Source organism: Diabrotica virgifera, chromosome 2 (genome assembly GCF_917563875.1).
Source record: "Diabrotica virgifera virgifera chromosome 2, PGI_DIABVI_V3a".
Classification (NCBI taxonomy): Eukaryota; Metazoa; Arthropoda; class Insecta; order Coleoptera; family Chrysomelidae; genus Diabrotica; species Diabrotica virgifera.
Window position 1 is genome coordinate 230,024,804 of NC_065444.1, and position 20,370 is coordinate 230,045,173.

At 33.8% G+C, this 20,370-nt stretch overlaps 1 protein-coding gene across 1 annotated transcript in view; it reads left to right on the forward strand.

Moving 5' to 3' along the window:
* Positions 1-20,370, forward strand: part of LOC126880467 (uncharacterized) — a 48,815-nt gene that overhangs the window by 11,336 nt on the left and 17,109 nt on the right. The window contains exon 2 of the mRNA XM_050644326.1: positions 13,857-14,377. Within this exon, the coding sequence (XP_050500283.1) occupies positions 13,881-14,377 (497 nt within the window). The 5' untranslated portion in view covers positions 13,857-13,880. The remainder of the gene's footprint in view (positions 1-13,856; positions 14,378-20,370) is intronic.

Consider the following 20,370-nt stretch of genomic DNA (forward strand, 5'->3'; position numbering starts at 1 on the left):
TATATTACTACCTGTCTACAAAAACAAGGGAGACATATAACAATGTACAAACTACAGGGCTATAAAACTACTTAGCCACACCATGAAAATATGGGAGAGAGAGCAATTGATAGACGGATACGTGAAGAAACCGAAATATCCAATAATAAATTTGGCTTTATGCAGAGCAGATCAACAATAGATGCAATTTTCATTGTAAGGCAACTGATGGAAAATTACAGGAATGAAAAGACAAACGCTCATATGGTATTCGTTGATCTTGAGAAAGCATATGATAGAGTTCCTTGAGAGATTCTGTGGTGGGCACTCAATAAGAAAGGAGTCCCTGGCTAAAATGTGAAGATTGTGAGAGATATGTATGAGGGAGTAACGACTGGTGTTAGGACAGGTGTGGGAGAGACTGATAAATTTCAGGTGAAAGTAGGATTGCACTAAGGCTCGGTGCTTAGTCCTTATTTATTCTTATTAGTTTTGGACCAGATAACAGCGAAACTAGAGGGTAGCATTCCATGGTGCCTAATGTATGCTGATGATATAGTGTTAATAGGAAATAGTGAAAGAAACTTAGAACAAAAACTGGAACGGTGGAGACAATCTCTGTAGGAAAAATATTTAAAACTTACTAGGACAAAAACAGAGTATTTGGAATGTTCATTGAAAGATGGAGTTACTACAAATAAAATGGTATCTTTGGATAGTGAAATGATTGTGAAAAGCAATAGTTTTAAGTACTTAGGATCGGTATTACAGAGTAATGGAGAAATAGATGGAGATGCATGCAGTAGAACTAGGGCTGGATGGATGAAGTAGAAAGAAGCGAGTGGTGTGTTGTGTGAGAGAAAAACTCCAATGAAGCTGAAGGGAAAATTCTATAAAACAGCCATAAGACTGGCTATGATGTACGGAACTGAATGTTAAATATATTGAATTTTCTGAATGACTATCTTGAGATAAACAGCTCTCCTCTTCTCAATTTATTCCGCTTAAAGGCTATGTGTGGACGCATAATAAAAATACATCACTTAAGAATTTGAGAAAGGCACTCTTCCGAAAAAGTGATAATACATTATATAATAATATAATGTAGCTCTTGAAAACACAAACAAACTCTTTAATTAATGTCCAAACTTGTATTACTGTTCCTTCTTTATTAAAAAATAAAAACAATTTCCACAACAATTTCATTGCCCATTCTAACTTTTATATATTGTTCTATAAACGTATTGTAAAAGTTATTTTGATTATGGGAAAACGATAATATTAGACCAGTCCATCTGTGAAAAATCATTGATTTCATGTAAAAATCTTATACAGATATGTGGAGGTTCTAAATGATATACCAATATGAGGGGTAGTCGATTAAAAATTCGTAAAGAGGTACAGGTGATTTTGCTTTGTTTTTTTTTTAAACAATCTAAAACAGTGAAAAAAATATTTTTTGCCTATAAAACATTCCTTATTCATTTTAGGTAGAGCCACGAAAGACCTCAGGTCCAGATGACATATAGGTAGAGATGATAAAACTTATCAATGAAGAAAATCTTCAGATCTTAATACTATTATTTAACAAAATATATACCACTGGAATCGTCGCAGAAGACTGGTTTCGACATTTATACCCATTCCCAAAACAAATACAGCAAATGCTTTATTTGCTCATAGTTTAGATTAATTAGCCCAATGAGCTATTTTGTGAAAATTTTACTTAAAATTGTACATCAACGTATATAGAGAAAATGTGAGAGAAACCTGACCGACAATCAATTTGGATTTCGTATGGGGCTTGGTACGAGGGAGGCATTATTTTGCCTCCAGATATTACAACAAAAATGCCGAGATCAGCAAAAAGACTGCTTTATCGTCTACGAAAAAGCGTTGGATTAAGTAAAACACACAGAACTCATAGAAACCCTAACGTAACATGGTATAGACCATAGCAATATGGCACTTATTAAAAGCCTATATTGGGATCAAATGACGTCAATCAAAATAGACAATCGTCTAACAGCAGAAATGGCAATAAAAAGAGGAGTTCGTCAGGGCTGTGTACTTTCTTTCTTTCCAAAATATCTTTTAAAATGCCGTCGAGTGAACAGCCGTGGCGCAGCGGCATGATACTTGCCTCATAAGCCAGAGCACCCGGGTTCAAGCCCCGGCACAGACAATCCATTTTCATTTCTAAAAATGATACGAGCTCTTCACCGAGACTCGGAGTACGGTAAGCCGTCGGTCCCCCTGGGCTAGTGTACATCGACACTAGTTACTTGAAACATGGTTAAAGATGCAATTGGCGCCGGAATAATCCGAAAGGATCTCCATGGCAAAAATGCCATACGATATTATTATTATTAAGATGCCTTCGAAAATATTGAAGAAGTAATAAAAATCAACGGAGAATACGTAAACAGCTTATGTGATAACCAGAGAGAGAGGGAGAGATAGCTTGGGGATGATTAAAAACACAAGTAAAACAAAAGTAATGGCTGTTACACGTTACACGTGCACCAAATGTGGACATTATTATTCGTGTCTATGTATAACAAACACATAGAACCTGTACAAAGATTCCAGTATCTTGGTTAGTGGATGACAAACGATCTAGACAACGAGGTCGAAATACGTTTTGACAATTTTGACATACGTTTTCAGTTGCGTTCGTTAGATTTTGTCTAACAAAAGTTACTACACCCTTCGATCTACTACAGCGCGACCGATCCCGGGTTAAGTAAATCGCTTTTCGGGATAAACAAATTGAATAACTTATAAACTATTCTGTCAATCTATTTTAAATTTAATTTCTTAAATTTTGAAATATTTTAACTTTAAATTTAGAATTTAGTAACTCATTATAGTCCATCAGCTAACGGTTTATGTTTTACATTTTAAAAAACCGCATGGATTGACATGAAAGAGACACGCATAGCTAACATGTCAAAGAAAAAAGTGATTATGTGGCGATGTGTGCTTTTGTCTTGGGGTGAGTTTTACCCCTTCTCGTCGTGGCCTGGGACGACCGAATAATTCGCGGGACGATCGAATATTTCGCGAAATGAAGATTGGATCGAAAAACTGAAAATAAGTGTTCAATATTTTTCAAAAATCTATCGAATGACATTAATCACCCTAGAGGTGGGGTGGGGGTAACTTTAAAATTTTAAATAGAAAACCCATTCGTTATTCGAGATTTGGATTGCTTACGCAAAAGTAAGCAATTTTTATTCGAGACATTTTTTAGATATTTCTATAGATGGCGCTATAATCGGAAAAAATTATTTTTTCGTGATAATATAGGTAAATTATAGAAACGGTCTAATATCTCGAGAAATACACTATCTACCAAATAAAAAACCAAAAATACGTGTTTAATATTTTTCAAGAACCCATCGAATAACACAAAACACGACCCTCCACTCTACCCCTGGAGATGAGGGGGGGGGGGGTAATTTTAAACTATTAAATAGGAGCTCCCATTTTTTATTGCAGATTTGGATTCCTTTCGTAAAAATAAGAGGATACCCGTAAATACTTTTATTCGAGACATGTTTTCAACTTATTGGCCAACAGATACAAACAAAATACCGGACTTAATTATTTCTTTGTTATTAAAAATATTTCATCCAATTATGTAGATAAATGAAGGTTGGGATATGAATTCAGATCATTCACCCGTAATACTCACTGTGAGTGACACAATTATGAGAAAGGATTGTAACCCAATACTAACAAATAAATTAACAGTTTTGGATCAATCCTTGAAGATAGAATTGAATTAGCAATACCATTAAAAAAAAACCTGAACAACTAGATCAGGAAGTTGAGTTGCTTGTACAAAATATACAAAAATCAGCATGGGAAAGTACTCCAACTATAAGATCAAACGTCAAAGGAAACAGCTATCCGAAAGAAGTTAAAAAGTTAATTAAAGAGAAAAGAAAACTTAGAAGGAAGTGGCGACAAACCAGAGCACCCCAAGATAAAACAAATTTAAACAATGCTTGTCAAAAACCTAAAAGAGAGATCCAAAATATAAAAAATGAGTCAATCAGTTATTACCTGAGGGAGTTGACGGATGATAGCAGCACGGAGTACTCTCTATGGAAAGCAACAAAAAGGCTAAAAAGACCAGTAACCCATTCTCCACCCATTAAACTAGAAGACGGTAGCTGGGCTAGAAGTAATGAGCAAAAGGCAAAGAGATTTGCCACATATTTAGAAAATACATTAAAACCGCATGATGACCAAAATAATGATCAAATATCGATAGAGCCTAATCAGACAGAGAAGAGAATCAGACCAACAACCCCGAAGGAAGTAGCTGATGAAATAAAAGACAATATAAATCCTAAGAAGGCACCAGGATATGATCTAATTACTGGAGAATTACTAAAAAACCTGCCTCGTAAAGCCATAGTCAAATTGACCAACATCATCAATGCTGCAGTTAGATTGAGATATGTTCCAAATTTATGGAAAATAGCTGAGGTTATAATGATAAGGTACACAGAATTACTAACATAATTGAGAAATCATTAGAAGAAAAGAAAGTATGTTCTACAATATTTTTAGACGTAGCTAAGGCATTCGAAAAAGTATGGCATAAAGGTTTAGTCTACAAACTCAAAATTCTTATGCCTTAACATATATTCAGAAATTTTGCAATCATATATATCTGACAGATATTTCAGAATTAAGCAAGAAGACGTGTACACTGATCTAAAACAAATCAGAAGAGGAGTCCCTCAAGGAAGCGTATTAGGTCCTGTCCTCTATCTATTACACACATACGATATACCTGAAATGGAAAATGATACTATAGCCACATTTGCAGATGATACCGCTATCTTAGCACTAGGTGATACCAGCGAAGAAGCAGCAGAAAAATTACAGTTGGCAATAAATAAAATACATAACTGGACTAAAAAATGGAAAATCAAATTTAATTAATCTAAATCTATATATGTCAATTTTACAAATAAAAAATCGAAAACATTCCAATTAGAATAAATTATGCCCAAATACCATGTGAATCTTTTGCAAAATATTTAGGTATCACACTTGATGCAAGGTTTCGCTGGAAAGACCATATTTATTAAAAAGGAAAGGGAAGAATTAGGCATACGTTACAAAAAAATGTATTGGCCGATGGGAAGAAACTCTGCATTGTCCACATATAACAAAATACTTCTATACAAACAAATACTTAGACCAGTATGGATGTATGGTTGCCAACTCTGGGGCTGTGCCAATTCAAGTAATATCCAGATCATCCAGAGATTCCAGAATAAAGTATTAAGGAACATCGTTGATGCTCCTTGGCACATCCGAAATGTCGACCTCCACAAGGATCTTGAGATGGAAGATGTAGACAAAATTATCGAGAAGATGGCAGGTACTCACGAACAACGGCTCCACAGTCATGTAAACATCGAGGACATTCAACTCCTCGATAATACTGGGTTATAAAGAAGACTCAAACGAAGAAAATCATTTGATTTAGTATAAAGTGTTAATGTAAAAGCAGAGCATAGTGTTGTATTGTGTGTTAGTTTTAGTTTTAAAATGCATACTTGTTAAATAAGAGGACACCATAGGGTTAAGATCTTAGATTATATATTATTTAGTAATTTAAGTTAAAAAAGAACTGATAATTGGTCAACTGATGACCAGATTTTACTAGTCTAAACACAGCTTGTGTTAAATAAAAAAAAATTCGAATTATGGACAGATGGCGCTCTAATCGGAAAAACACTATTTATTAGCGCCATCTATCAACAATTCTTAAAAATGTTGCAAATAAATGTTACTTATTTTGTCACGAGGAATCCAAATCTGCAATAAAACATGGGGATTCCTATTTAAGATTTTAAAGTTACCCCACCCCAGCTCCAGGGCTGGAGTGGAGGGTCCTGTTTGATGTTATTCGATAGGTTCTTGAAAAATATTAAACACGTATTTTTGGTCTTTCATTTCGAAGTGTATTTCTCGAGATATTAGACCGTTTCTATAATTTACCTATGGTATCACGATAAATCGTTTTTTCCGATTATAGCGCGATCTATACACAATTCGAAAAAATGTCTCAAATAAAAGTTGCTAATTTTTACGTAAGCAATCCAAATCTAATATAACAAACGCCATAGAAAGCGCCGCAGCGGAAACGATAGGGAAACAAAAGAATAACAAGAAGAAAAACCAGTGGTTTGACCAGGAGTGCGAACAAAGCTTGCAGCAGAAAGCAATCAAGAGGCTGGAGCTACTAACGCGACCTACAGAAGAGAACAGGGAAGACTACAACAGAGTAAGGACTCAAACGAGAAGACTTTTGAGAAGAAAAAAGAAACAGTACCTAGAAGCACGAATACAGCAACTCGAGGAGGAACATAGAACCGGTCAGTCTAGACAGTTTTATAGGGACATAAAAACAATGACGGGCAACACGATCAACAGCCCAAGATGTATAAAGGACGATGCAGGACAATTGCTCACTGACGACGAAGAGATAAGCCGCCAATGGAGAAAGTATTTTGAGCAACTCTTAAATACAGAAAACCCCACAACGACAGGGCAACAAAGACAGTACCAGTTAGCCGAACCTGAAATACCAGGGCCCACACTAGCTGAAGTAAAGTCCGCAATTTCGTCCCTAAAAAACCATAAAGCCCCAGGCCCAGACGGCATACAGGCGGAACTACTAAAAAAAGGGGGAGACAAACTACATCTTGAGATATATCATCTTATAAAAGAAGTCTGGGAAAGAGAAGAAATACCGAAAAACTGGCATGAAAGCCATATAATACCTATTCACAAGAAGGGAGACAAACAAATATGTCGGAACTATAGAGGAATATCGTTAATTAATACAACATACAAGATTATATCCATAATACTGTTTAGAAGATTAACTCCATACGCAGAGGAAATAATAGGCGACTACCAAAGCGGATTCAGACCGGGAAGGTCGACTATAGACCAGATCTTCGTCCTACGCCAGGTGTTGGAAAAAAACTGGGAATTCAACCGCGATGTACACCAAATCTTCGTGGACTTCAAACAAGCTTACGATTCTGTTAGCAGAGAAGCATTGTGGGAGACTATGGTAGAAATGGGAGTACCTGGAAAACTGGTACGATTAGCAACGGTGAGCACGGAGAACGCTTCCGCACGAATCAGAGTTGGCAGCAACACGTCGGAGGAATTCCTCATTGACACAGGACTTAGACAAGGAGATCCTCTCGCCCCCCTGCTGTTTAACTTCGCACTGGAACATGCAGTAAGGAAAGCTCAGCCACAACTGACAAACGGATTTGCCGCCCAAGGATCAAAAATACTATTAGCCTTTGCGGATGACGTGGACACAATTGCACAATCCACCAGAGATGCAAAAGAAGTTTTCACCCTATTCGAGAACGGAGCCAAGGAAGTTGGTCTTAAGGTCAACGAGGACAAGACCAAATACATGGTGGTTACGAAGAACCCAAGACCAAGGGTTAGACAAAACGTAACAATTAATGAATACAATTTTGAAGTCGTCAAAGAATTTAAGTACTTGGGAGCGATCATAACATCTGAAAATAACTATGAAAAGGACGTGGCAGCCAGGATTATTGCAGGAAACAGGGCATATTACTCGTTAAGGACCCTACTTAAATCAAAAATACTCTCAAGACCAGCAAAAATAAGAGTATATAAGACAATAATTCGTCCCACAATAACGTACGGAAGCGAAACCTGGACTCTGAATCAGCGGGAAACAACAAAATTACTGGTACTTGAAAGAAAGATACTGCGGACTATCTATGGGCCTTGCAGAGAAGAGACAACAGGAGAATGGAGAAGAAGACACAATGATGAACTCCAGACAATATACGGAGATGATAACATAGTACGCTACATTAAATCAAACAGAATACGATGGGCGGGTCACGTACTAAGATCAAGTGACGAAAGACTTCTAAACGCCACATTCTGGGAAAGGCCCGATGGAAAAAGGTCAGTTGGTCGCCCAAGAAAGAGATGGAAGGACGCAGTAGCCAGCGATCTACGCAAAATGGGAGTACAGCAATGGGAAATAGCTGCTCAGGACCGACAACAATGGAGGGAAATAGTAAACGCGGCCAAGACTCACATAGAGTTGTAGAGCCAAATGATGATGAATCCAAATCTGTAATAACAAATGTGGTTTCCATTTAAGATTTTAAAATTACCCCCACCCCACCTCCAGGGTGTGGAGTGAGGGTCGTCTTTAGTGTCATTCGATAGATTTTTGGCAAATATTGAAAACGTGTTTTTCAGTTTTTCGGTCCAATCTTCATTTTGCGAATTGTTCGATCGTCCCGCGAATTATTCGATCGGCCCAGGAGACGAGCTCCACCCTGGGCACCAGGGAGTCAATTCTCGAGAACGATCGTTCGCTGAACGTATACGTTCGTGACGTAATGAGCGAACGTTTCTAAAAAATGCAATTCTGGAGGAATGAATCTTGAACGATTCGTTCGAAATCATCGCTCAAAGTGATCGTTCGACAACGAGTGGTCTTCATCATACGTTCGATAATAGTAACGGCGTTCTTCTTAACCTCAACTCTGTTTTTGTTGTAAATAAGATTTTGGGAAAATTAATGTGAAAGATTTGATATTAGAGAATATGATGAGTGTTGTGAGGGAAGCTGAAATTTTAGTGGAAGACGGCCGCAAAAGACATTTTTATGATAGATTTAGGTTAGATTCCTGGTAATTTTACATTCTTTCAAAAATTGATTTGTACAGTAAATAAGTTACTTTTAGATGTTAATGAATGAAAATACACGTTATCCAGGCACTACACATGATGAACTTATTTGGAATCAATACTCAATACAACTACCAAAATGTGCCACGATATCTTTTTTAAGATCAAGGTCATTTTACCTATCAGGTCAGAATGTATTTATAATATACCACAAGGCCTGAGAATTTACCGTGAATTAGTAGAATAAGATTTAATTAGTGCTGCTATATTATTATGAATTATTTTCACAATTAAAGAAATAAATTGAAAATTTACTGACTTTTACTAATTATTAAACTGAAATCATTTTCCATTTTCATAATGTAATATATTTAAATCTTGGTGAATGAATGTGACAAATCAGGTTTTAAATAAACACCGAAACAGTTTTATCACATGGAACACAAACTTTTCAATAATATTTACCACGATGCCGAACCTATAGATCTGTTAAAATGAGCGAATATGTTAATCGGAGCGAGTAGTTAAAAACATCCTCGAGAATTAACATTGCGGGAACATTGCGTTCAATTTCATTCGTTCGTGAGCGTGTAGGCTCAGGGAACGATCATTCTCGAGAATTGTCTCCCAGGTACCTCGGAGACCATAACCGTCATGAAATTTGTGTTCAATGACCTCCAAAACCCAAAAATATAAAAATTGAACTAGTTTCCGTCAATATTTCCTGAGTTCTAAATTTTTCATTTTCCGTCTCTTCGAAATGTACTTTGAAAATGCATTTTCTCTTGCACAATTTTTTTTGCCGGAGATCAATTTAGTTCACAAAATTGCCTGACACTCTCTCGAATCGAATCCAAAAAGTTGCATTATCTTACTGCACAAAATTCCTAGGTTTTGGGGTTTTTAGTGCTTCGTTGCTTCGCCTAATATTAAAACATTACTTGTTATAAACTAAAAGTTTTTTGTTATTACCTCTAATGAAATAATTAATAGGCACCAAATTATTTTTTATTGGCATTATTTAGAATATTAGATATACTGTTAAGAATATAAGCAGCAAGAACGTAGGTACATATTATATAAACGTATCAACCGTTAGTGCTTTATAGTATAAAAGAACATTCTTATTCGAAATGCGTCTTAAAATTAGTTTAGGGTGGTTGAGAAAATTTTTGTTTGGAGAAGTACAATCTTATGACGGTAAATATACCAGATGAAACAAGGTTTAGTATACTCTACCCTAAGTTTATTTATACAGTGCGTCCATAAAGTAACGCATAAATTCATTGTTTCGTAAACCGACGACTTTAAGAAAAAAAATCCCGAAACAGTTCGATTTTGATTTTTAAATTTCGATTTTCTGGCATATACATCGTACTAGTGACGTCATCAATCTGGGCGTGATGACGTAATTGATGATTTTTTAAATGGGAATAGGGGTCATATGATAGCTCATTTGAAAGGGTATTTAATTCTCTATTCAATAATATAAACCCTAACATAATTTTTTATGCATGGTGTTCAAAAAAAAATTTGTAATTAAATTAATCGAGAAAAACAGAAGAATGTACGTAATTTCTTTAATTCCAAATACGTTTTACTGTTGACAGAAAACAGGAAAAAAAATGTTTATTTGACAAATAAATATTGTTTTTCACTTAAATTCAAAATTTTTTTCTATGTTCTGAGAGCAGTAAAATGTATTTAGAATTAAATAAATTGCATACATTCATCTTTTTGAGTTAATTAATTTAAATTAAAAACATTGTTTTTGGACACCCTGTATAAATAATTATGCTAATGTTTATATTAGTGAATAGAGAATTGAATACCCTTTTAATTGAGCTATCACATTACCCCTATTCTTATTTAAAAAATCATCGATTACGTCACCACGCCCAGATTGATGACGTCACTAGTATGATATATATGCCAAAAAATCGTAATTTAAAAATAAAAATCGACCTGTTTCCGGATTTTTCCTCCAAGTCGCCGGTTTACGAAAAAATGAATTTATGCGTTACTTTACGGACGCACTGTATAGGTTTGGAAAAATATTTAGTGATTTCTTTAATAATTAATTTTTTACCAGTGATTTTGCCCGACGCGAAATACAATATATTGCCTTCTAGAGTCACTGCAGTGCACTGCTCCATTTTTTCTGATTTCCTCAATTTTTTTTGACACCCTCCAATTTTATCTGATTTCCTTCATTTTTGCCTGTCTCTTTTTTTTTATTTTAAAACTCGAGAAGGACTGGATTGATTTGGCTACTTTTGATTTTGAAATATTTGTAGAAGTTTAATGAAGAAGATCTTTACAATATCCCATCAGATATCAAATTTTATTAGTTGTATAGGAAGTGTGTAAAAAATATGCTCCTTACTCAAGAATATCTCAAGATAACTAGGAAAAATTTATCAAAGGACAGCATTCTAATAAAAAATAATGTTTTGGAATATAAAAAGTAGGTTTTGCAGAGACCGTTAAAAATTTACAATTTTCAACTGGCACTTTTGATCGAAATGTTCGTCTGAAATAAAAAACTAAATAGTGATATTTGTAGAAAATTTTAAGTACTTTAGTTTTTGTGAAGAGACCTTTTACTAAAAGTTATCTAATAGTTTTCGAGATTTAAGCAGAAATTTTTCATTTTTTTCGTGATTTTTTCAATGTTGCGTCACGAAATTTTGTCCGCAAACCTCATATTCGGATTCAGCACCCCAAAATACATATGAAATGAAAAAATCAGAACTACCCCAAAACTTTCCCACTAGGGGGCTTCTAGAGTACAAATTGACTGAATTACTGAGTATCTAAATAAAATAAGATCAAATATAATTTAAAATATATATCATATTTTTTCAGGTGATCCATATTTTTGGATGCTAAATTGGGGAACAATCCTATTCCGTAAACCTTTTCAGGAATATATATGTCGTGTTATATTCTGGTATCACAATGTTACTCTGTATCTTATGGCTACTTTCGCATATTTAAAAAGACCTACTCCAATTGAGCTCTTGGAATACCTGGCTTTAGCTTCAATGGTCTTCTTTGTTAGTAAATTTTTGCATTAGGCTAAGTATTATGAAGTATTATGGGGTTTATAATTTAATTTATGTCATACCGGTTTAATATTGTGTATTTATTACTTAGTTACGAACCACATAATGGTATACTTTACATTATGCCCGCGCGGGCATAATGTAAAGTATACTAACTATAATATACTATAAGTACTAACAAATATTTCCCTCTATATTAAGGAATTTTTAAGAAAATAATAACCCTCGTAAGGCGGTGCTTAGATTCTTACGTAAACAACGCTGCTGTAAAGACAACATTTTTTTTATATGTGAACGTCGGAAAAATTGATTTGAAAGGTAATTAAGACTTGTTTATTATACTATTAAACATAATTTTACAAAAAAAGTACTTAGACAAGGCGAAAACGGCGGGTTCGTTGGGAAAAATATTCCCATGAAATTTTTTTGCATAATCACATTCGTCAGACACCCCAGAATAAGGTTCAAGAAGTCGCCATGCGAAAAGTGGTCCAAATTTTTTTTAAAAATTTATTTTAAACAAATTTCAAAAATCAATATTTTTGGCCCGGAAAAATTTTTTTTAGGTTTTTTGGACCATTCTGGATAAAAAAGGTCTGTTATATTTTTTCTCTAAAGTTGATCGTTTCAACTGACCAACCAAACGGTTCAACTGGCCGCTTATGCCGATGATAATTATGAGTAGAACATCAACAGGAGCACAGGAAACATACGCAGAGTTAAAAAACACTAAACAAAAATGCTAGGTCTGGAGATTAACACAGAAAAACAAAAATAATGACTCAGACAAGAAGAAATATAGTCACACAAAACATTATAAGTACATGAAGATGATATTGAAACAGTTGCAAAGTTTACATACCTGGGAGTAGAAATATATGCCGACGGATCAGAAGTTGGAGAAATACGGAAGAGAATAACACAGGCAAACAGAGCTTATTTTGCCCTCTCCCATATATTTCGGTCTAAAAGTGTCCACCGAAATACAAAGATGAGAATCTATAAAACTTTAATTCGACTAATAACATGCTATAGCAGGTCCCGTAAGAAACATCCAAAAACAAACTCGACACATTCGAAAGGAAATTACTGAGGAGATTACTAGAACCTGTGAGGGAAAACGGAATCTTCAGAAGTCGATACAACAACGAACTTTATCAACTTTATAAGGAAGCGCCCCTGTCAGACTTCATTAGAATACAAAGATTGCAATGCAGGGAAAGAGACCGGTTGGAAAGCAAAGAAAGCGCTGGGAAGACACAGTAAACAGCAACGCACAAGCCCTGTTAGGAGTCCGTGTATGGAGAAGAGCAGCCACAGACAAGCAAGGGTGGAGGCAAAAAATAAAGGAGGCCAAGGCTCAATTTGGGCTGTAGTGCCGTAGAAGAAGAAGAAGATTATTTATGATCCTAAAACTAAAAAATATTTCCCTTTATATTAAGGAATTTTTAAGAAAATATATAACAGGTGAGGCTTGTTCATATGAGGGCGGTTTGCCAACGTCGTCTGCGCGGTTTACCTGTTTTCCCCTGTTTTCATTGGTAACTTCAATGCCGGATTTATGTTAGGACGGGGACGTGGACGACACGGCTGTCTTACGGGGCACGTTGAAGATCGTCTCATATGCACAGCATTGGCTTGTTTATGCTACAACGGGACGGAGCGACAACGTGGCGGGCGACAACGGAGCTGGAAGGTGCGCTTTCTATTGTTCTATGGCACGTACCTATCGTGCACGCCTCGTTCTAACATAAATCAGCCTTTAGGGTGAGATCAAATAAAACAGGTAAACTGCGTAGTCGACGTTGACAAACCGCCCACATATGGACAAGCCCGTACAATTGCCGTCTGTTAACGTTGTAAAATTATGCCGCTCGACAAAGGTTAAAAAATTATGTTCTGTTGTGATTTACAGCATTGTTTTTAATTTAAAATTTTAGGCAAGTTCCCTAAAATTTCAGAACCAGTTACGTTATCGTCAATTACCACTTGAAAAGGGAGTGTTTGGTGATGACGGATATGTATTTTATGTTGATTCTATTAATCCGTTTTAATTTTTAGCTTGCAGCATTCTATGGATCATTCATGAGAAATTTCGACGTATTCAAAGAACTCGCAAAGGATTTAGGTAACCTCAGCTATGTATATGCAAGACCAGCAAGTCAGAACGTCAACAATCAAACGTACCAACGCAGTGACAAACTTAAGCGATATTTCAAGTTATACGCAATCACTTTTACAATATTTTACTGTATGAGTATCTGGTTCCTTCACAATGTCAAAGATAATATTGCGATGGCTATAATAAAATCATTGCCTTTCTGCACACAAATCCTTTTTGTCACATTTGCTTTTATTCAACCACACAGTGTATTGTTTTGTTCTGTAATTATGTCATTATTGTGTTACTTTATATATCATTTGATATTTAATTTGCATAACTTAAACGAAGAACTTATTACATTAATAAACAAGAAGAATTATCACATCGATAAGTTTAATCAAATTAATTGTGTCCGCTGTCAGAAGGATATTTTCCAAGAGATGGTGTACCTATTTAACCAATATCTCAGAATTAAACAGTAAGTATTTTTTCTTGAAACTACTCCATTACAATGTTACATTTTTTAAGCCGTACCTTGCACTTGTTAGATGAGTCAATTTTATTTCTTTAATGTGTAGGGGGATCATTAGAAGCTTAAGTTCAAGTTTTTGGGGTCGCCACCCTTGTCCTCCGGCCGCCATCTTGGAAATAGTGTGCAAAGGGATTTCGCGCTATATCTCGTAAACTACCAACCCTACGGAAAATCTAATTAAACACAAAATGTAGAAAATTAAATTTTCTACAATTTTATTTCTATTACTTTTTATCGTCAAGTGACCAACAAAAAAGATATAAACAAAAATACAGTAGGAAAAATGAAAGAATACCCATGAACGAACATATAAAACACGCTGTCCTTTCCTGTCACCGTGTCACACAAAAAATTGACCAGCGCAAGTACATGTAATAATTATTGTTACATGTACTTGCACTGGACAATTTTCTTTGTGACACGGTGACAGGAAAATACAGCGTGTTTTATATGTTCGCTCATGGGTATTCTTTCATTTTTCCAACTGTATGTAAAAAAAATTTAACAGGATTCCTTTTGATGTTATAACTTTTTTTCAGTTCATTTTAAAATAAAACAACATTTTAGCAATTTTGTAGAGGGTTTTTCAGCGAACAATTTCCACTATAAAATTAATTGATTGGTTGACTTACCTGTTAAAGAGGGACAATCATAATTGTCCTATCTTACATTTCGAACATTTGTACTTATGGTAGTGGTCTTTTCGGGCCGCTGATCACAGTTTAAAGAAGCAGAAGAAGAAAAAGAAGATTATTAAGCTTCTTAACAAGTGACGTCCGCGCATCACTGTTTTTTTTTTATTTTATTTTTATTTTTATCGCACAAGACATGGGTGGGTTCAAAAGAATCAATGGGGGGGAGCGTACAAATGTTCGAAATGTAAGATAGGACAATTATGATTGTCCCTCCTTAACAGGTAAGTCAACCAATCAATTAATTGTCCTTCACATAACATTTCGAACATTTGTACTTATGGTAGGCTGTTGAAAGATTAAACAATATTGTGCGATAAATAAACAAAAGTACATTGCAATCCAAAAATGAATAGTACTTAGCAATTTTTTTTTTATAAACTTTACAAAAAATATATACATATGTATACCTAACTAATATATTAGAGCAATTATTAATTAAGATTCATGTTTATATTTTAATTATATGAGATGTGTACTTTCAACCAGGTACAAATAAACATAATAAGAAAATTAATGTTCTTACTAATATTAGTAACCTACACATGTAATATAATTACAATTACATACAATTACATGGACTCACCAGACAATACGGTTTTGCAAAGAGTCCGTAATCTTTTGCTAGAGGTTTATTATAAAAAATATTGAATACTTGAGAATTTTCTGTCCATCTCGCCGTCTCTCTAATATCTTCTATAATCCAGTTCTAACTCCCGCTGAGGTAGATGCATGTCTGACACTATACACTTTAAAAATATTAGTGTCTATATTTTTAATTTAAAAAAATGTTATATCTATCTACTCAACGCCTGGGTAGATGTTGCTTTATACGTCTCTTTTTGTTTTTGTTTTTAGTTATAAACAAATTGTCTTCCGATTGAGGACGAATGTTTTAGAAATCTCTAAACACTCTAAACTGTATTTTTTGTTTTAAATAGGTTGATATTTGTTTATTTATTAATATTATTATTATTTTTTGGGGAAGTCTTTATCCTATGTTATATCAAAATGTCAATTTTATCTTGATCCATGAAAATATTCTGAATTTTTATTAGGTACAGGGTTTGCAACCTCTGAACTGAAGTGAGTGCAATCAACATTACAAGTTTGTAAGTAAGATCTTTCAGGGAAAGGCTTGTGAGACGAAATAATGTTTCTAAATAAAGTAATACTGGTAGAGGGTCCCAAGTTAATTAATATTTGGGCAATTAAGGTTTGAGGTTATATATACATTTGTAAAAAAATTTAAAAATGTTTTTATAATATTCTAGGATATCTTCTATCAACGCCAATGCAGCACTGTGAATGTTAATACGAGCTATAATTATAATCCGGTTCTACGATAAATTTAATAAAATTAAAATTTGATAATTCATAAGCAAAATGGTTATTATTTTATACTAAACCGTCACCATCTCTTGAAAACTGTATCATACAGATTTAGTGATTTGTTGTAATAGATGGGATGGAATCCTCAGGAATGCCTTTTCTTAAAAAGCTTGCCTGACAAGAATATGGAAACCCAAAGGATGTCCTGGATATAAAACCCCAAAAAAAATTCTAGATTAAATTTTTATCAGGTCCATAATTATCTTTTTGGTTGTTTAAGGTATGGTGGTCAAAGGTTGTGTAGGTACCAAGGCTGAAAAACATAAAATTTAAATCCATGCCAATCTAGAGTTAAGGCATTGGCTTTCTCTGATCCGGGGTCAGGGTTCAAAATTACATACCTTGCACATTTTTTTTTTTTTTTTAGGATATGTGGCAAACATATCGATTTCTGGAATAAGAAGCTGCTCAAAAATTATAGTAACACAATTATCACTTAAAGAATACCTACTCTGTTTCTATTTTTAAAGATCTTGATTCCGAGTCAGGCAAAAGCATTTTTTTTTACTGTTACAGATGCAAAAATAATTTTTAAATTCCTATTTTCACAGAATTATTAAACTTATCTGCAAATGTTGAGTACTGTACACTACCCATCTTGTTAATGCAAGACACAGCTGTTGCGTTATTTATTCCTAGCAAAATGTTACAATTCCTATATTCGTTGAAAAAGGATTTCAAGCCACTATATGCTGCTAGTAACTGAAGTACATTTATATGTAGTTGTTGTTCATGACTCCAAAAAACCATGAGTTTTGTTATCAATGCAGCATACCCGCCATGCTAAAAGATATATGCATCGCAAAATATTTCAAGTACATAATTGGATTATTTTGTATTTTGCTCACTAATTGGTATGTTATTTAACCACCAATTGTAAACATTTCTAAGTATTTAGGTATGGTCATTTTAGTGTTATAACTATTAGTTTAAGAAAGGGGCTACTTTTCTTTTGTATTTATTTATATATTGTTTTTTTTTTTTTTTTAGTATAATTTTCCATATTTAACTTCCATAAATGGACGAACTGTTACAAACTGACCGATTAAGGCTGCAAATGATCTTATTTTACATGTACTTTTATTTTTGATGTTCTGAATACTAATAGATTTTTTTTTTTTTTTTTTTGTCAGCAGGTGCAAAATATATCAGGTTCGAATCAAACGTAAAACCAAGAAAAGTTATATTTTGTGGGGGTGAAAGTATACTTTTCCTTTTTTTTATTTATAGTAAATCCCAAGCAGAAAAAACATAGAAAATGTTTAAACAATATTTTCTTTACATTTTAAATATGATTTTGAAATTGGTAAATGGTCCTCTAAAAAATTGACAAAAGTAAAGCCTCCTGTTATTAGATTATTTAGGGCTGGTTTTAAAGTTTTTGTAAATATAAAAGCCGAGATATTATTCAAACCAAATGGTAAACAGTTTAATTAATATAAAAAAGTTCTGTACTTAAATTTTAAATATTTTTTAGAATTTTAATGAACAGGAATAGCAAAATAGACAACTTTTAAATCTATTTTTGCCATAACCCTTGAAAATGAGCTTGAGGACTGACCTATTATAGTCTTCCAGCTTAAAATATGTGGCTTCTATAAAGCAATTTAATTATTTTAAATTCAAAACAAAATTCTCTGATTTCCGTCTTTTTAGGCACAAAAAACTACGAAAAATAAATTGTCCTTTTGTATGTGAAGAAGGAGAAATAGTAATTTTTAATTACTTTTCAAGTAATTTTTTTTTTTTTTTTTTGTCATACGACCAGTTTGGGTCTATGAGAACTTTTGGTGCTCTCTCTTCAGAGGGCGTTGTTTTAAATAAAATATTAAAACCTTAGACCAAACTTAAAAATTTCTTATCTGAAGTAATCCCTTTCCATATTTTAATACAGTTAGCCATATTACCCTATTAATTTTTATTGACATTTAGTATGACATCCTGGTTGTTCTCATTTGCTTTTGGTACTGCTGTCTGTTCGATTGTTTGCATCTCGATGCTAGTAGAGGGTGATTTGAGTACTGACTTTGTCCAATTCTTGGTCTGCTCAAGGTTGGATTGAAGTTTAAACGCTGCTGATTAAAGTTGCTAGATTCTGAAAGAACTCTTGATGGATGCTGAGTGGAAACAGCAGCTTGGCTTTGTGGTATAGTCTTTGGATAAACAGTGGTCTTTTGTGGCTTCGTAATGACTTCGAGATGACTTAATAAAGCTGATTTTGTATCTTTGATTAATATTTTTGACAAAACCAAACAAAAAATTATTGTAAGTACACTTACTAACTGTGTAATATTAAAGTAGACGATAAAAATCAATGCAGAATGTGCAAAAAGTAGTTAAATATATTTTATTCTATTCTAAACTTCTGGACTACTATAAGTAACTCTGCGAAATAGGAGTAGCTCAAAATAAAGATTTTCTGGGCTACTAAAAAAAAGTACCCTCTTCTAGTTTTATTGTTTGAGGACAAACCAAACAAACATTTAATGTAAGCAGTAAACTTACTACCCTCGTAATATGAAATCTAGGCAAAATGTGCACAAAGTAGTTGAATAAATACATTTTATTGTATTCTAAACTTCTGGGCTACATTAAAGTACCTCGGAGAAATAGAAGCAGATAAAATAATCATAAAGATTGTCTGGGCTGCTAAAAAAGTACCCTCTGCTGTAATTTTATTGTTTGAAGACAAACCAAACAAAAAGCTTGGTGTAATTAAACTTGCTTGTAATCTTAAATCAAAGTAGAATTTACAAAAGTAGTGAAATAAATATAATTCTATTGTATTTCAAACTGCTGGGCTACTGTAAAAATTCCTCTGAGAAATAGAAGCAGATAAAATGATCATAAAGATTGTCTAGGCTACTAAAAAATACCTCTGCTCTAGTTTTATTGTTTGAACACAAAACCAAACAAATAATTTAGTGCAAGTAAACTTGCTTGTAACGTGAAATCGAAGTAAAATTTACAAAAGCAGTTAAACTAATATATTTTGTTCTATTCTAAACTTCTGGACTACTGTAGAGTACCTCTGAAAAATAGAGGCAGGTCAAATAATCATAAAGATTTTTTGGGCTGCTTAAAAGCACCCCTGCTCTAATTTTATTGGTAAACCCTTTATTTTGTTCTATTTTAAACCTTTGGGCTATAATTTTATTTTTAAACCCCCAATAATGTAGTCTGTATTACTTTGGGCTACCTTAAGGTATCCTTCTTGACACAAACAATATAAATTTTTGCATAATATCATGTCTGTCGGACATTTTGCTACAAAATAAACATTAATAGGAAAATCAGTGCAGTGTGGCAACATAGCGCCTGTTACATCTCTGTGTGTTTTGACAAATACTATTGACGTTTTGAGTATTTCGAATAGGGAAGAAGGCGAGATATAGTAACTATGACAACAGAGAAAATATATTGATAACAACAAAAAAGGACCCCAAGTTTGAATTTGGTTAAAATTGTCATTTCGTAAATATTAAATATTTATAGTTCGATCTATTCACACATAATTTAATTTATCTAACATAAAATGATTCAAAAATATCTTATAAATAACTTGATCTTTTGGGATAAAACCCAAAAATATCATATAAATACCTTAACTCTACCAGTTTCTGTTGCAAATTTTCATATTTCCGCCTCTTTCGGGATACACAATTATTCTCTGATGACTTTTGTGGTATTTTAAACACTGTCTAATAATTTTTATAAAACTATTTGGAAAGCACTTGTGATCAGTACACGCACAGAAAAAAAACAGTGATGCGCGGACGTCACTTGTTAAGAAGCTTAATAATCTTCTTTTTCTTCTTCTGCTTCTTTAAACTGTGATCAGCGGCCCGAAAAGAC